The 16,380-nt window shown below is 37.8% G+C and overlaps 1 protein-coding gene across 2 annotated transcripts in view; it reads right to left on the bottom strand.

Moving 5' to 3' along the window:
• Positions 1-1,111: 1,111 nt before the first annotated feature.
• The window catches only part of LOC108787996 (brachyury protein-like), a 15,612-nt gene continuing 343 nt past the window's right edge, over positions 1,112-16,380 (bottom strand). The window contains exons 2-8 of one of the 2 annotated variants that reach the window (XM_018557707.1): positions 9,347-9,611; positions 8,363-8,497; positions 5,117-5,178; positions 4,873-4,938; positions 3,925-4,094; positions 2,015-2,147; positions 1,112-1,376 (exon numbers count right to left, since the gene is read on the bottom strand). In XM_018557707.1, coding sequence (XP_018413209.1) covers positions 1,112-1,376; positions 2,015-2,147; positions 3,925-4,094; positions 4,873-4,938; positions 5,117-5,178; positions 8,363-8,497; positions 9,347-9,611 — 1,096 coding nt within the window. The remainder of the gene's footprint in view (positions 1,377-2,014; positions 2,148-3,924; positions 4,095-4,872; positions 4,939-5,116; positions 5,179-8,362; positions 8,498-9,346; positions 9,612-16,380) is intronic. The other variant, XM_018557708.1, reaches the window with a different exon arrangement.

Raw genomic sequence — 16,380 nt, 5'->3', positions numbered from 1 at the left:
TGTAATATTCATACACAATACATTATATGTATTAAAACACAGTTCCATGCCAGGTGAAAACAACACATAAACACAGGGGGTATATTTGTAGGAAACACAGGTTCACTTGGCTAAATGAAAAATATACATCATGGGATGACATACCAAGAGAGCATGAAATCTTCACTTGTGTTCACTTTGATTGTCCAACTATAAGCAGATGAATTGAAAAAAACCCAAAAACTGAATATTCACTTGCGCATGATTGGATGATTTGCTTTGCTAAGTGATTATTCTTCTCTTTTTAATAAGTCATCCCACTAAAAGAAATACTTGATTCATGTTGTATGTATGTATGTATGTATGGCTGCAGTATAAATAAATTACCTATTAACTTATTTTATCAATTTCTATGTATCTTGACAAACGTACTTTATTTACAGTAAAGAATACATTATGAAAGAAAAAAAATATTTAAAAAATAAGAACATGCAGCAATTCACCAGTGAGATAGAGTATTACTATGGGGTCTTTCAGAGTTCAAATTCATGTTACAATATAATATGAAATTAGCTCTTTGTGCCATCATCTTGAATAATTATTTGCAGTGTCCAAACACAGAGTAATGTTGATAACTCCTAATTCAAAGCTGTATCTACACAGCTTTCTGTGAGTTTTCATTTAAAAAATATACCAAAATATACCAATATACCAAAATGGCTGAGTTTTCGGTTCTGTTTGCACTACAATGATAGCATGAATTTAAAAAGTAAAGACAAAGTCTGCTATAGAGCACAGAGCTGTGTCTCAGATGGAACAGATAGATTAAATAAAATTATTATATACAGTTCTTCAATTATGCATTTATTCTTTATAAATATTTATGTGGTCAAATGATTTGTAAATAATTAGAAATATTCAGGTAAAATATTTTTACTCCATCATTGTGGACCTTTTGCAAGATTTGGATCCTGCAGACACGTTCTTTGTAGATTTCGGCAATGAACATTGCATTAAACCTTTCTTAAAATGAATAAATGCTCATTTTCTGAAAAGCAGTTTGTAATTGTATGTTTATGTCTAAGCATTTAGAAGTGTGCTTGAAAAACAATCCTCGCATTTTTTCCCTTTTTTATAGTGAGGGAGGGGTCACTGGTGCCCATGATGGTGCTAGCCTGTCATGTCCTGTAACATCAAATGGGTTGTCTTCAATGTCTGTGCTTCCACCTTCATATAAAGGAGATCCCATAGAAGGTGAGGGAACAATCTGATTGTATGGGGTATAATGGGCCGTAGAGCTTCTCAGGTACTGAGATCCTGGGCCTCCGCCAATCCCGCCAGCTTGTGACAATGGTGCAAGGGTACTGTTACTCACAGACCATAAACTTGGATATTGACTGCAAAATATAATGTAAAAATATTATTTGCATAGGTTCACAAATATGCTTAAATAGTTGATTATCTGTGACAATTTAAGATTAGATTTTAGATATAAGGGTCTAAATGATAAAGTAAGACAAGAGAGAAGCAGAGATATAGCAACACATAGCAACACATCAGATTTAAGGTACCAAGGGTTAGAAAATGTACTGCATCACTAGACTGACTGCTCTTTATAAAAGATATAAAAGGTATAAGAGGTATACGATACAGGAATTAGTGGTATGCTCAAGGCAGTCCCCCCTCCCCCCTCTTGCTGAATGTAGCTACAAAGATTGACAGGTGGCCAGAATAGGAAAACAAGATAAAAATATGTTTTCACTACTTTTACATTTTGAGGCTTGGTGCTTTCCCCCCATGGTGCCCGTGGTGCTGAAGACACTGATCCACGAGAGCTATTCTGTTAAATATAGCCATGGCTCAGGAGATAAATCAAAAAATCACATTATGTTGTTCAAGTCAGACTTCCATTATAAATATTACAGTGTAACAGTGCATATGCATAGTGCGAATCATATGCAGAGTTCCTAAAAAAATAAGCTTCCGTGAATTTTTATTTTCATAAATAATCTCTGTCATAAATAGTAATACATACCAAGAACTGGACGGAATACCACTTGTGTGATTTATTGATGACATTGCACTGTGTGCTTGCATTTGTAAACCAGGCCAATGATCATTCGATTGGAATACAGGAAGACATGCAGAGGTATTCTCAGTGTAACTTGCTGCAAGAAAATCATAAATTGACATAGGATTAGAAATAAGCTTTTCTGAAGCTTTGCTTATACGAGGGGTATTTAGTTAGTATCTTTGTGTCACTGCCATGGGCAACACATGAGGAAATCCTTACCTAGTAATTAATCTGGGCAATGAAAGGTATTAAATTGAATCTAAAGCAACATTTTTTTAGATGAGAATAGAGCAGGGGAGCACTGATGCCCCTATAAGGTTTACCTAACTGGGACGTTAACCATTCCCTACTCTAAGACTAAAAACGTTGTTTTTAATATAATCAAGTGAATCTGGTTTATACAGATACTTTTACCTCTCCCTTCACAAATGTTTTTTTACTGGTAGCTGTCAGGAGAGGGAGTTCAAAATTGCATAGAGAAAAGGGTGTTCTTTATATACTGTATATAGGTTCCTCTCATTCTATACAATCCTTTCCTTTCTTCTACAGAAAGGGCATTAGAGGAGAGACTGATCAAATACCCTATACCTTATTCTGAGAACAGTCCCATCACATCTTATACCACTGTGGAAAGTTTAAGACATCAAAGAAAAATTTACCCCAGCACTGTTTTCAGCCTTATAAACTGCCATTTTAGGATGTTTATGCCTGGAATTCTAATATACGCCTTCATAGCTATGTTCATCAAAATCTAGTTGTAAAACTTAAACTGACCCAAAACTCGAGAGTTAAATCTTAAAAATGCATTTAAGTATCTTAAAGGAGAACTATGGGGTTAAGGCTTTTCCCCATAGTTCTCCTTAGGGTAACGGGAGGACACAAACAGGCGTCCTCCTGTCACCCTAGGCTCAGTATACCGCGAGCTGTAGCTCGCGGTATACCGAGACGCCGCAGTATACGGCAAGCTGCTGCTCGCAGTATACTGAGACGCCACAGCTGAAGCGGATCCCGACAATTATGCCGGGATCCACCCAGCTGCGTGACTGACAGCTGGCTCTGCCTATCTAGAGGCAGAGCCAGCTGTACCCGCCCCCTCCAGTTCCGCCAGTCAGCGCTGGCGGATCGGAGAGGGGGGAATCCAGCCCCTCCCCTGTCACGGCAGAGATCCGTGACAGGATCGAGAGGTGAGTGACCGCCGTTATGTGTTCGCTCACCTCCCGATCTACTCAGCCGACCTGTGACAGTCACATTGTCACAGGTCGGCTAGAACTATGAGGTGAGTGAAAAGCACTCACCTCATAGTTCTCCTTTAACTATTAAGAAAAATGTATCTTATTTGTGTATCACTTTAGATCCTCAAATTATCTCTAAATATGTAAATTTCAAAGAACTCCGTGAACTCACTGCTCCGATTCTGTGCAGGGTGCAGTGTGCTTCTCACTTGTCAAATCGATCTCCAAAAGATCAGCCGCACAAAACCAGTGTAAGTGAAATCCAAAGTTTTATTGAAGTAAATCCAAACAAATTCCAAGAAAAGAATTTCAAAGTGTGATATGCAACATGTACATCACGGTGAGTCTCTCCCACACCAATGCCTCTCATGCGTCTCACCACCTGGGCTTATTCACAGAGATCTCTGAATATGTACTGACTCTGTCCTTCCTTCTGGAGGTTTGGCTACTTTTGTTCCCCATGGTCCCTGTGTGTATTGTAACGTAGCCACTTCTCCAAACTCACTCTCAATACAAATTAGTAAACCAAACATGAGATTGAAGTCCATCATTGGAGTGAGCTTGGCGTGGTGGCTACTTCACAATACACAATTTCCTCACAACAGTATTTGAAATTACTTACTTTTTTGAATTACTTACGTGGAGAATGGTTTCTGTGGGCATATGGGCTTGGATAAGGTGAAGCTCTATGATTTTTCAATGTTGTAAATCTTTCACAGCCATGAGAAGAAGGAAGTGATATAGGAGTCCCAAATGAAGGATGGTGATTAGCAGAGGAACACAATGAACTGGACCCAGGGATCAGCCAGCTACTTACTAAAAAAATTGTAAAAAAATATTAGTATGGTGTACTTTTTACAATTATATATGATAGGGTACTCAACGTGAACACAGATTCATTTAATTTATTATTCAACACAGCTTAATTTAATTTAATTTTTCCTGCGTGAACCGGTGGTTCCTCTTTCTTATATTGGCCCAGAGGTCTTCTCCATATAGGGATATAGCTAACTGAACGGAGTAATCTCCCCTGCCCTCCTTGGAGGATCCCTTCTCCACCTAATCTCCACACAGAGAACCTGATCTCCAGTAAGCCACTCCAATTGGGTGGGTAGGTTGCAATTCCCTGAAGAAGCTAAGTTGTGAAATGCGTAGGGATTGGACTTATATTATATTTTATCCACAATAGCTATGTTTGAATATGTCTAATTGGTTTATGCCTTGAGTTTAACCCTGGTTTTTATTCGGTTGCAACTGTTTTCATTGTACATTGTTCAGTGTACATGTTCACTTTAAGGAAAGATTTATGTATCTCACAGAAAAAAAGCCTAAATAAACAAAATCCAAAATGATCATACAAAATGTAATAGTGCTCAACACTACCAGTGATCTTTAATTGAATATGGATTGATTTTCATGAACATCACTGCTCTGATCATATGTGCTAGTGCTAGTGCTAGCCATATAAATTCCACTGGCCACCACTCCACATAAATTATTAAATGTGATTTACTATTTTATGTATAACCGCCTATGATTGAAAGTGTTATAAAATTGCAAAATAACTTGTTTTTTCACAGTAACCACTTACATTGTGAGAAACCAGCTTGCTGATGGTTTTCCACTTCATCCATGAAGTCTTTATGGTCACTCCTGTCAAACACAAAATATATTTTTGTAGCTCAGAGCTGAAAATATAGAAAGCTATTTCACATGTATTTTAATTTCTCTTCTTTCTTCATTTTTGAAATAAGCTTTTTTAGATGCAACTAATTAAATAAAAACACAGTTGTACTTAGGCTTAAAAAAAGGATATGTTTTTATATATTACCTCTCTTTTGCATCAAGAAAGGCTTTGGCAAACGGATTGTGCTTAATTTTAAGAGCAGTGATCTGAAAAAAAGTAAAAGAATTACATTGTAAACATCCAAAGGATTTTTAATCACTTGAAGACCAGATGTTTACACCCCCCTTCCTGGCCAGGCCATTTTTCAGTATTCAGCGCTGCGGTATTTTGACTGACTTTGTGGTGGGGACTTTACATTTTTGTTTTGTTTTTTATTCTTTTTTATGTGTAACTTTAAATTTGGGGGGGACTTAAATTTTTTTTTCCTTTTTTTTTTCACTAAACTTTATCGCTATCACTTACGGGGGCTAATTAACCAGTTGACATCCGCGGTGTTAAACCCCCTTCCCATCCAGGCCATTTTTCAGTATTCAGCGCTGCGGTACTTTGTAGATTACTGAACATTTTGGGAATTTCTTTTTTTAAACATTATTACCCAGCTTTTACCGCTCATCAGTTTAGTGCTATCAGTGATTGGTCCTAGAATTATTGCTCTCACTACGCCGCGATATGTAACATGTGCAGCAAAATGGGCACAATCGTCGTTTTCGGAACGTATGCACATCCGCTGCATGTTTGCATGCGTGTATGTATGGGTGGGGACTTTAAAAAATGTTTGGTGTTTTTTAATTCTTTTTCATGTGTGACTTTAATTTTATTTTTTGCAACTTCAATTTTTTTTCCCTATTTTTTTCCACTTAACTTTATTGTTACCACATAGGGGGCTAAGAAACCCCAGATGTGAAAGCAAAGAGGATGTGACAGGTCCTTTTTATGGAGGCATCAGGGGTCTCCAAGACCCCTAATGTCACCTAGGGACCCCCAAAGAAGCTGATGAAGCAGAGATCTGCTTCATCAGCTTCTGAAGCTGGAGAGTGACAGCAGAATGCGGAGGTGATGTTACATAGTTACATAGTATTTAAGGTTGAATAAAGACACAGGTCCATCAAGTTATGTAATATACATTAGGGTTGCACAGATACCAAGTACAGTACTCGGTACAAGTACGAGTACTGATACATTTTTGTTTATTGTCATGTGACAGTTTTTCTAAAACAATAGATACTAATGATTTCAGGACAGTGGTGGAGCGCAAAACTAGGTCCCAGCTGCAACCGCTGCAACCATACTAGTTCTCATGAAAATGCCAAGTATCTGCACTGGTACTCGAAAAGTATCTGTGCATCCCTAATATACATCACTTCTGCATTCTGACACTGGATAGGGGATTCGAGGGAGATTGTGTACCGATCTACCTCTGATCCCGTCACAGAGCCACCGTGCTGGTCCCGGGCTCACACCGGGCACAGCTGAGCTCGGGAACAGCGGGAGGGAGAGAACGGCACGTTATACAAGCGATCTGCCGGCTCTATAGCCGGCGGATCGCTTGTATGTAAACCGGCATCACTGCCTGTTTTTAAATTTAGACAATTTCCTGCTTGCGTGCGCCACACATGAGTGGGTGTGGCTAACAGGACCTTTTTAAATGGCCGGTCAGATCCAGGAAGCTCCTGGCTGGCCGCTTTCGTACAACGGCCGGCCGGGAGGCGGTTAGATGACGAATTCCAGCTTTGTATTTAACCAATATATTCACTATCTATACTTTTTCATATGCTAGAACATAATATACAGTATACGTTATAAACTAGACATAGCATATCTTACAACATTCGAAGATGAGAAATTACAATGATCCAAACCCCCTCCCCGCATAGATATGAAATTTTTTTCACAAGAAACAATTCTAGGCATTTCTAATATCTCTTTTGTGGCTAAGCGTTTCACGTTGCTTTTATTTATTTATCAAAATAATACTTGTGCTGTATTAAGTACTGTAGTACCCCGTATAATACAATCATTCACTTGCAACCCTAAGGGTTTGAAAGAGAGCTAGGAATGGGTAAAGAGCTATAATAAATGCTTCTCATGTCTGGGGAAATATTATTATGGAGATATTCTGTTTTGGTTTGTGTACCAAGAGACCAGCACATACATGTGAATTTTCATGGGTAGGTGAGGATTATAGGCATAGCTTCCCATAAACTACTACGTCAAAATGAAAACTGGCTGAGTAATGGCATACCATGCTTCTGGCAGTTTTCCCAAAAGTGAAAACATGCAATTACAAAAGTGTTTATAAAATATCAAGTTAACCATGTATGATACTTACTCACTTATGATACATGAGTGAATAGAAGTAAGGTTTCTAAAAATCATAATCCCACTACTGGTATATACTAGGCAATGTATTCCATACTGAGCATCCGGAAGTGGAAGGCAGTACCCTGTTCTGTACCACTATTCCCAGAATTCCATTTATTGTCCTCCATCTGATTTTATATTGCTAATGTGTTTGCTCTTTGTTAAAGTGATGTTTCAGTTCATTTTCCTGCATTCTTTTTCTTAAATATAAGCCAGCATTCTTTTTCTTAAATATAAGCCAGAGATATTTAATTGCCTAAATATCCACGTTTGCTGACATAATTTCTGCTTAAGAACACACAAGTGACATGACCCATTACTCTCACCTGCGATGTCAACTGACGTATGACAGGGCTGCCACCATATGTAGCCATGTTGTTTCCATTCCAATGCTATATGTGGTCCATGTTATGCATAACATCCTACATTGTACTTTTTCATTTATGCAACCCCCATCTTTGTTATGATGGTGCAGCCATTATTCTAGCAATGGGCAAGACTTGCAATAAACATAAAAACAATTACAGATATATTGATAACTACCTTTTCCGCTCAACTTATAGCAACTTTGATTTCCCCAAGATTAACACACTCCTTGCCACATCACCCAAGAAAGATGTTCTATCTTCAATACCTCCTAGACTGATGGACACTTGTTTTAGCTAGCGTGGCACTCAGAAACCCACATACACCCACACTACTACTACAGTGACATCCACCCCCCACTCAGTCCCAAAATTCTGACTACCAGCCCTACTCCACTCCATAACCATCTCCCCCCACTGATGACCATCAGTCTCCTCCTCTTCATGAATGCTGACATTCTGTTTTATCTACATGCACACATTTTTTAAAATTATCTTAGCTGTATTATTAACACAAACTTTAATTAGGTAAAACCCTTAGAAAAAATGCAGAAGTAAGCATTCATGTAAATGTTTACTTTGATTATTAAACAAAATGCATTGGATACCCCTAATGCTGTTTATTAAAACACACTAGTGACATATAAGACAATGTGACCCATACCTCCTCATTCTGGTAAGCGGTGACAGCTATAAACTGTGTTTCTGGGAATGAATGACTGGTGATCATTTTCTGCGGTCCACCAACACGTACTATATGAATCCTGGGCTCATATTTATGTAAAGAGTTTAACATGATCTAAAGAAAAATATAACTAATTAAATTGTAACCTACAGAATGATTTAAGAACATTTAATTAGCCCTAATTTGCCATTTGTATGTCAATGTGTTACTGTTTGAAGCAATAATTTATGAATGGACAAGGTTAGTGCTATAGAGCATACATAGCATGTAAGCTAAGTTTCTTTTGCATATACAGTCTCTTCTAATGCAGTATCCGACTACAAGAAAGCAAATTGTAGCTCCTTTTATATTCCATTTCATATTTACACAGGTGATTAGTCACATTTTAATTAGTGATTTTTAGAAAACAGTATATTAAAGAAAAAAATTTAATCTAAACATTAATTTTATAATTACATTCTGTTATAAATTGGGACATATGTTGATGTCCTAATATAATAAATAATAATTATTTAGGCTTACTTTTAATATACAGGTGAAACTCGAATAATTAGAATATCGTGCAAAAGTAATTGCAGTAAGTTCTGCAAAAGGGGCCCAAACCAAGTACTGAGTACATATGCAGGCTTGTACTTTTCAGAGGTCCGATATTGTTCTATGTACAATCCTTGTTTTATTGATTGCATGTAATAATCTTCTTTTTTGAGGTTGTGGATTTGGGGTTCTTGGGGTTTTCATGAGCTGTAAGCCATAATCATCACAATTATGACAAATCACGGCTTGAATTATCTTGCTTTGCATGTAATGAGTCTATCTCATATATTAGTTTCACCTTTTAAGTTGCATTAGTGAAATAAATGAACTTTGCACGATATTCTAATTATTCGAGTTTCACCTGTATATAGGATTAAAAAAAATTGGCATTAAACACAAACACACAAATAGGTAAATGTAAAATGTTACCTGTCCTTCTCCATTCATTTTATTGGTGAGTTTGACCTTGCTGAAGGAAACCGGGGCTTTCATCCAATGGGCTCCAAAATTAGGAGAGTCTGGGTGTATATAGACACAGCTAGGAACCTGTGGTTCAGGTTTGCCCCCTGGCACCCATTCTCCATTCACATACTTCCATCGATTGTTATCTGCAGTTACGAAGTCCATCAACAATGAATACATAGCATTTGGATCTAGGCCAGTAACACTTACTTTTAAAACTGGAAACATTCTCCTTAAAAAAAAAAAGAAAACACATCTGGTTATTGTATGTGAAATAAAAACAGCTAGGTAACTTCATAGATAAGATAACAACAATAAAGGGTATGTCATTTATTGTAATAAACTACCGTATAATAAACAAAACATTTAAAATTAAAGTGTAATACTGTATAGTAGACAGAGCAACCAATCAGTTATTGTTCTTCACTAGTCAAACTAAACTGCATGAAGCAGATGTTTGATTGGCACACTAATATTAAATAATAATCAATCTTAATACAGAAGCTCTAGATCATTTATATTTTTACAGTAATATAGTATTAATATTGTTTTAAAATAATAACGCAAACTGCTATGTACATATTTAAAGCTTAGCTTTACTCATCAAGGTAAAGAAATGTCCACTGTTTAAATAGCACATTAGAGTCTATGCACTGAGCTGCACAAATTATTTAAATAATGTTAATTTCCATATGATATTGTTCAACTCACAAACAAATATCTTACATAGGCGTGAAATTAAAATTATTTTACATGAAATTGATATTTAACTATTCAAAGCTTCTATGAGGTTGAATTACCTAAAGACTTGAGAAAGTGGTACCGAGCATAATAGAAAATCAGTGTAAAAAGTAGAAGAAAAAAAAGTAGAAATAAAATGTTTAAAAAGGTAAATCAATGATAAATCTTAAAAAATAAATAAAGATTTCCCCCAAAAAATAAAGATCATTGAAAAAATAAAGATAATTGAAAAAATGAAATAAAATAAATAAAATAAAAATACAGATCATTGAAAAAAATACAAAAAAGAAAGAATCAATTGGGCAGAGCTAGCAGTGACAGCTAGCTCCACCCAACTGTTTCCTTTTGGCCGGGACCTGCTAGAGTCTTCTAGCAAGTCACAGCCAATGAATAACAACTGTCATTTGTCATTGTTTAATGACAGTAAGCGTCCCCAGTTAACCTGAGATCACGGCTGGCTCTGCCCAGCTGTCAGTTGGGCAGAGATCGGCACGCTTCGGGTTTCACTTCGGCCCAGTCGAGCCGAAGCATATGCCTTGTGCTCGGCTGAGCCGCTCGGCCAGCTTCGGGAGCTGTACGGGCTATAGTGAATAGAAGAAACCCTTCGGTTCGACTAAGCTAGCCGTAGGATCAGCCGGAGCTATGGCTGATCCTTCGGCTAGCTTTGTGAATAACCCTCATAGTATTGTTAGCATTATTCCTTTCTCTAAACTCTTTTGAGTAAATTAATATCTGTCACTGATTCCAAATCACCCACCGGTGCACATTATAATGCATAAGGCATGCATGCTTGTGTACGTTGTGTGCATGCGCGGCAGTGTGTTACAACACATAACAGTATTTGATTTATTTTTACTTTTCAAACTGTACTCGACTCTATGCACGGCAGCGCATTGCAACACATTGATGTGCTTTGTAACACACTATGTAACTATTAAACTGTATCCCTAATTCATTTTATTGTAAAGCACACCAATGCAGTGCACACACGGCACTGCAGCTTGGGCATTATCACAACACACAGATGTGAGACCAACCTCCAGATTTTTAGTATAAGTTGCTTTTTGACAGTTTTTCTTGCCTTTAATTTTCACTAATTCACAAAAAGGCACAATTTTAATTTGTATTAACTTGTTATTAATTAACTAATTACAGTTTTATTTTATATATATACAGGTGAAACTCGAATAATTAGAATATCGTGCAAAGTTCATTTATTTCACTAATGCAACTTAAAAGGTGAAACTAATATATGAGATAGACTCATTACATGCAAAGCAAGATAATTCAAGCCGTGATTTGTCATAATTGTTGTCTCTGTTCTAATTCAACCCAAAGGTGTTCTGTCCGGTTGAGGTCAGAACTCTGTGCAGGCCTGTCAAGTTTCTCCACCCCAAACTTGCTCATCCATGTCTTTATGGACCTTGCTTTGTGCACTGGTGCACAGTCATGTTGGAACAGGAAGGGGCCATCTCAATACTGTTCCCACAAAGTTGGGAGCATGAAATTGTCCAGAATGTCTTCGTATGCTGATGCCTTAAGATTTCCCTTCACTGGAACAAGGGGCCAAGCCCAACCCCTGAAAGACAACCCCACACCATAATCCCCCTTCACCAAACTTTTTCCTTGGCACAATGCAGTCAGGCAAGTACCGTTCTCCTGGCAACCGCCAAACCCAGACATGTCCATTGGATTGCCAGACAGAGAAGCGTGATTCGTCACTCCAGAGAACACGTCTCCACTTCTCTAGAGTCTAGTGGCGGCGTGGTTTACACCACTGCATCTGACGCTTTGCATTGCACTTGGTGATGTAAGGCTTGGATGCAGCTGCTCGGCTATGGAAACCCATTTCTTGAAGCTCTCTACGCACTGTTTTTGTGCAAATCTGAAGACCACACGAAGTTTGGAGGTCTGTGGCTATTGACTCTGCACAGTTGGCGACTTCTGCACACTGTGCTCTTCATGCGTTGACCCAGCTCTGTAATTTTACGCGGCCTACCACTTTATGGCTGAGTTGCTGTTGTTCCCAGTTGCTTCCACTTTGTTAAAATACCACTAACAGTTGGCCATGGAGTATTTAATATCAATGAAATTTCACGGATGGACTTACTGCACAGGCGGAGCGTGGTACCGTTGCCATCTGTGCAATAAGTCCATCCGTGAAATTTCATTGATACTAAACATTTGTGAAAGAATGGGTCGCTCTCAGGAGCTTGTAGGAGTTTGTAGAAGCAGTCTGCATGCCTAGATGCTGTGGCCATAGTGGTAATTGGAACACCTGCATCCAATGATTTGTATATATATATATATATTATTGGTTCTGTGCTTTCAGAAAATGTGTGGTTTGGAGGGTCTTTTGCCAGCTATGAAAGGTATCAGCAAACAATTTTTTAAAAAAAGGAAAAAAAAATGGTCTGGCCACATAAGGTCAAAAGTGGAGAATGGAGACTGACAGAAAAAAGGGTTAAATTAATCCAGTTCTGAGAGAAATACCTATGTAGGCTGCACTGCTGTTCTCCTTCTGAAATGCTAATTGCTTGCCTATCCTACTGATCCAATGGCCTCAATACTTTCTATATCACTGACCAAGGGAAGTCAGAACTACTAATCTATATAATATTCCAGGTTGATAATCAGAAAGTATTTAAAGTATATGTAGAGCCAAAACAATGTTTTTTAGTTTTAAATGTATAGTAGAGAATGGTTAACACTTTTTTTTTTGCTGTCTGTGTCCTGTTTTTTCCTACAACAGCAAGTAAGCGAGTAAGAGGAGAGCTCTGCAAATTGAGAGGAAAACCTCTCTTAGACAGTTGTCATTGGTAGATTTCCCCTCACTTCCTGTTCCTGTGAAAACACAAAACTTTTGGATTCCCCATCACTTGTACTGAAGACATTAATCACCAGGATGAATAAAGTGGGTGAATCTACCCAGTGGCCACACACACAGCAATAAAAACCTGACAATAGTTTTAACACTGTCACACTGTATTCAAAACCAAAAAAGTTTTTGCTTTGAATACAGTTTAAGATATCATTTCATTGCAGAACATGCCATAGGTACACAGAAAGCAAAATTGATCTGTTAATTTTCATGTGAAGGTAAAATAATTTGAATATTTTTATTCCTCTTGCCTATGAAAACAAAAAATACATACACTGCTAAGTTTTTTATCCCTGGAAACACATCAAGGAAAGATTGTGAAAGTTCAGTATGACAGTGTTTAGATGATTACTGTCTGGATAAATATCAAGGTATAAAACGTTATTTGGTTGGACTTAAAATGCATCAGTGTGTGTTCTTGCCGTTGCAACTTGGGGTACCTGTCTTTCATTTAAAAATAGCTGCTTTGTGTGTCTGGGACTTGAGGATGCAGTATGCAGAATATAATTTAGAGCTAAAACTGGTCATGCACTGTTAGAGGTTTTTTTAAGATGCCTTTTATTGGTATTTTCAGGGGTTATACACTTATACACAACATGAAATAAAAAACAATAAAAAATTTAATCCAGACACTGGGCTAACAAAATCCAGTAATAGTTGTCACACAGATGTCATGTACATACATATTAAGTTTACAACTCCAGAGCAGAGATTATGAATTACCAGTTAAATATATACTCAGTACCCAAGTATCGGTAGGCATAGTAAGTGTTTAGGAAGCAATTCAGGAAGTGCTAAGGATGCCAAAAGCTCCAGTATGACACGGAGCAGTGAGGTTATTTAAACAAAGTCTACATTTGTGTTGGCAGAAGAGAGCCAGGGGCCCCAAATGTGAGTGAAGTGGAGCGGGTTACCCCGTTGCTCATATGTAAGCTTGTAGAAGGGCAGTGCCTGATCCACCATCAACCGTTTCCAGTCACCTGGGGAGGGGGCCTTAGGGGTACCCCACACTAGGAGAATAGGCTTTTTGGTATAAAATAAAAGCAGGCGAAGTAATGACTGAGCACCCGAGGTCAACGGCAGCTCATCAAACAGACCCAAGAGGCAGAATTCAGGGTTACATATGTTAGGAAAACCAAGGTTTGCACTGTTAGAGTTTAGTTCAAACGTTCATTCAAAATCCATCAATAGAACATTCAATCTTGCCATCATCGAGTAAACTAAATTAGTTCAAAAGCCCTTAGAATGACCAGCTAATGCACTCACAGACATATTAAACATGTTTCTTTCTGCCTAGCACATGTACATCTAGAGCTGAGATTTATTGTATGCCCCTCAATTTGCTGATTGAACCCCTCACTGTTTAGGGAATTGAAAATGATCTTTTGGATTGAAGTATATTTATAAACTAATCTGGTTGCAGTAGAAGTTTCTTTAAGAAACGTGCAGTGAGGAACATCATGCCTTAAGCTGCAGATGGCGTTCATGATGATGCCCGACATGATGCCCATCAGAGTAGGATTAAACAGGGTATACCCTTTCCTATGAGGAGAGCATTCTCTAACTTAGAGGAGAGGAAGTTATAAATCTTTTATGTAAGGCCAAGGAGTTGTGAGATCAAAATCAGGCACAGTAGTATCATTATCACTGACCTGCTGTTTGGGGTTTACTCCTACAGGAGAGTGTTGGTGCTTCTGAAAAAGATTTGGCTGGATATAGTCTGCAGATCTCACAGAGAGTGCTTAGCTTCTGATTGCCCTAGCACTTTGCTGGTTGTCATTTATACGATAATGTCACTTGGCCATGAAATTAAATTTCCTGTCAGTTTATTCTGCACTTTTTGTTACATAGAAATAGTATTTTTTGCTAAAAAAGTAAGTTTTGCATTTTTTCCCACACAGAATTCCTTTTTGTGCATCATGAAATTTGTTTGTACTAAACCATGCATGAAAAGGGCATGAATAGTGACAAAAATAAGAAGCAACTACACTGAAAACTTGACCTCATGTAATGAATTCCTTAACAATCTTTAGTGTATCAGACCTATAGCAATAGGTTTCAGCATCATTAGGACACATAGAAGCACTTTTTGAAGAAGGCAGGCACCCTGAGGTGCAGTAAAACACATTAGTACATGTTTTATGGTGATGGGTTACCTTTAAAATCCAACTCCAGCCAAAACTTTTGTTCTAAGTTTTAAAAAGAATGGGTAAGGGTCACGTTTTATTGATGCCTGTATCTACACTGGGAGACTTCCCTTCACTCTTTATCCCTGTGACACCAGGACAAAAAATGAGGGGAGTCACTAAGGCAAGATAGTACAGTACAATAAAAACCTCACAGAGGTACTAGCCTCTTGCCAATTGTCTAAAAACAGTATTTCTGGTGTGGTCTCTGTACTCATTGGAGATAGTTCCCTGTATTTACTACCTCTAACATCTTCCCACCTGTCACTGTCCCCGTTCACAACTGTGCGATTTGAATTGCTTCAGCTTTCACGTACAAAGCACGACAAATGAAATCCTATTATTGTCTATGGGGCCTATTCACACCTATGCACATCGGTGCAACTTTGCAGAAGGTGGGGGGCTTCTTTTGGTGCTACACAGTGCATTTTTAGCTCCATATACTTCAATGCGAGCGCATGAAAAATACATGTAACAGGCATTTTTGTGTGCATGCCAAGCCCTCACCCTCTAAATATTATTTCACATTCATTGGCCAAAACAAATATTTGTTTGAAAATACATGAAAAATGCATTAAAACACAAATGGGCAACAAAAAAAGAAACACATGAAAAGTGTGAATGGAGACTTTTAGGGGCACAGGCAGCTTTTCATACTCTACCCAAAACAAAAAATCGTTTAGGATGTAATAAAAGTGCACAATTATTGCTACTGTCTGTCTAGTGCACAGCACATTGATATATTTTGGAGCTTGACAACTGAGCAGTGTAAGCCCGAACGTGTGATCAGTGAAATCGAAAGTAATAGATTTAGGGGTACCCAGCACTTGACAGGCATTTCAAAGAAGAATAAACTTCTACTATATTGTTTGCTCATATAGGACTGGCATGTCACCAACTGAAGTAGCAATATGTCAATTGGAATTTATGGAGATGCAAAAGCTTAGTCAATATGGCTATTGGAACACCAAAGAATATTATGCAGGTCCAACATCCATTATAATTAAAACCCCTCTTTAAAAAGGTCACAAAAGCAGATGTTAAAGGGGCTGATAGATATAAGGTAAAGCTGCGCAATATTCCACATAAAAAACAGGATATTTTACTCACTGCACAGTTTAAAAACAGCTTTATATTGTAGTTGCAGATGTATCTGAAATTACATTAATAAAGGGAAAAACAAAGAAAGCATA

The sequence above is a fragment of the Nanorana parkeri genome, unplaced genomic scaffold (genome assembly GCF_000935625.1).
Source record: "Nanorana parkeri isolate BGI_ZX_2015 unplaced genomic scaffold, ASM93562v1 scaffold296, whole genome shotgun sequence".
Classification (NCBI taxonomy): Eukaryota; Metazoa; Chordata; class Amphibia; order Anura; family Dicroglossidae; genus Nanorana; species Nanorana parkeri.
Note: the sequence above shows the minus strand (reverse complement) of the source record. Positions and strands in the feature narration are given on the sequence as shown.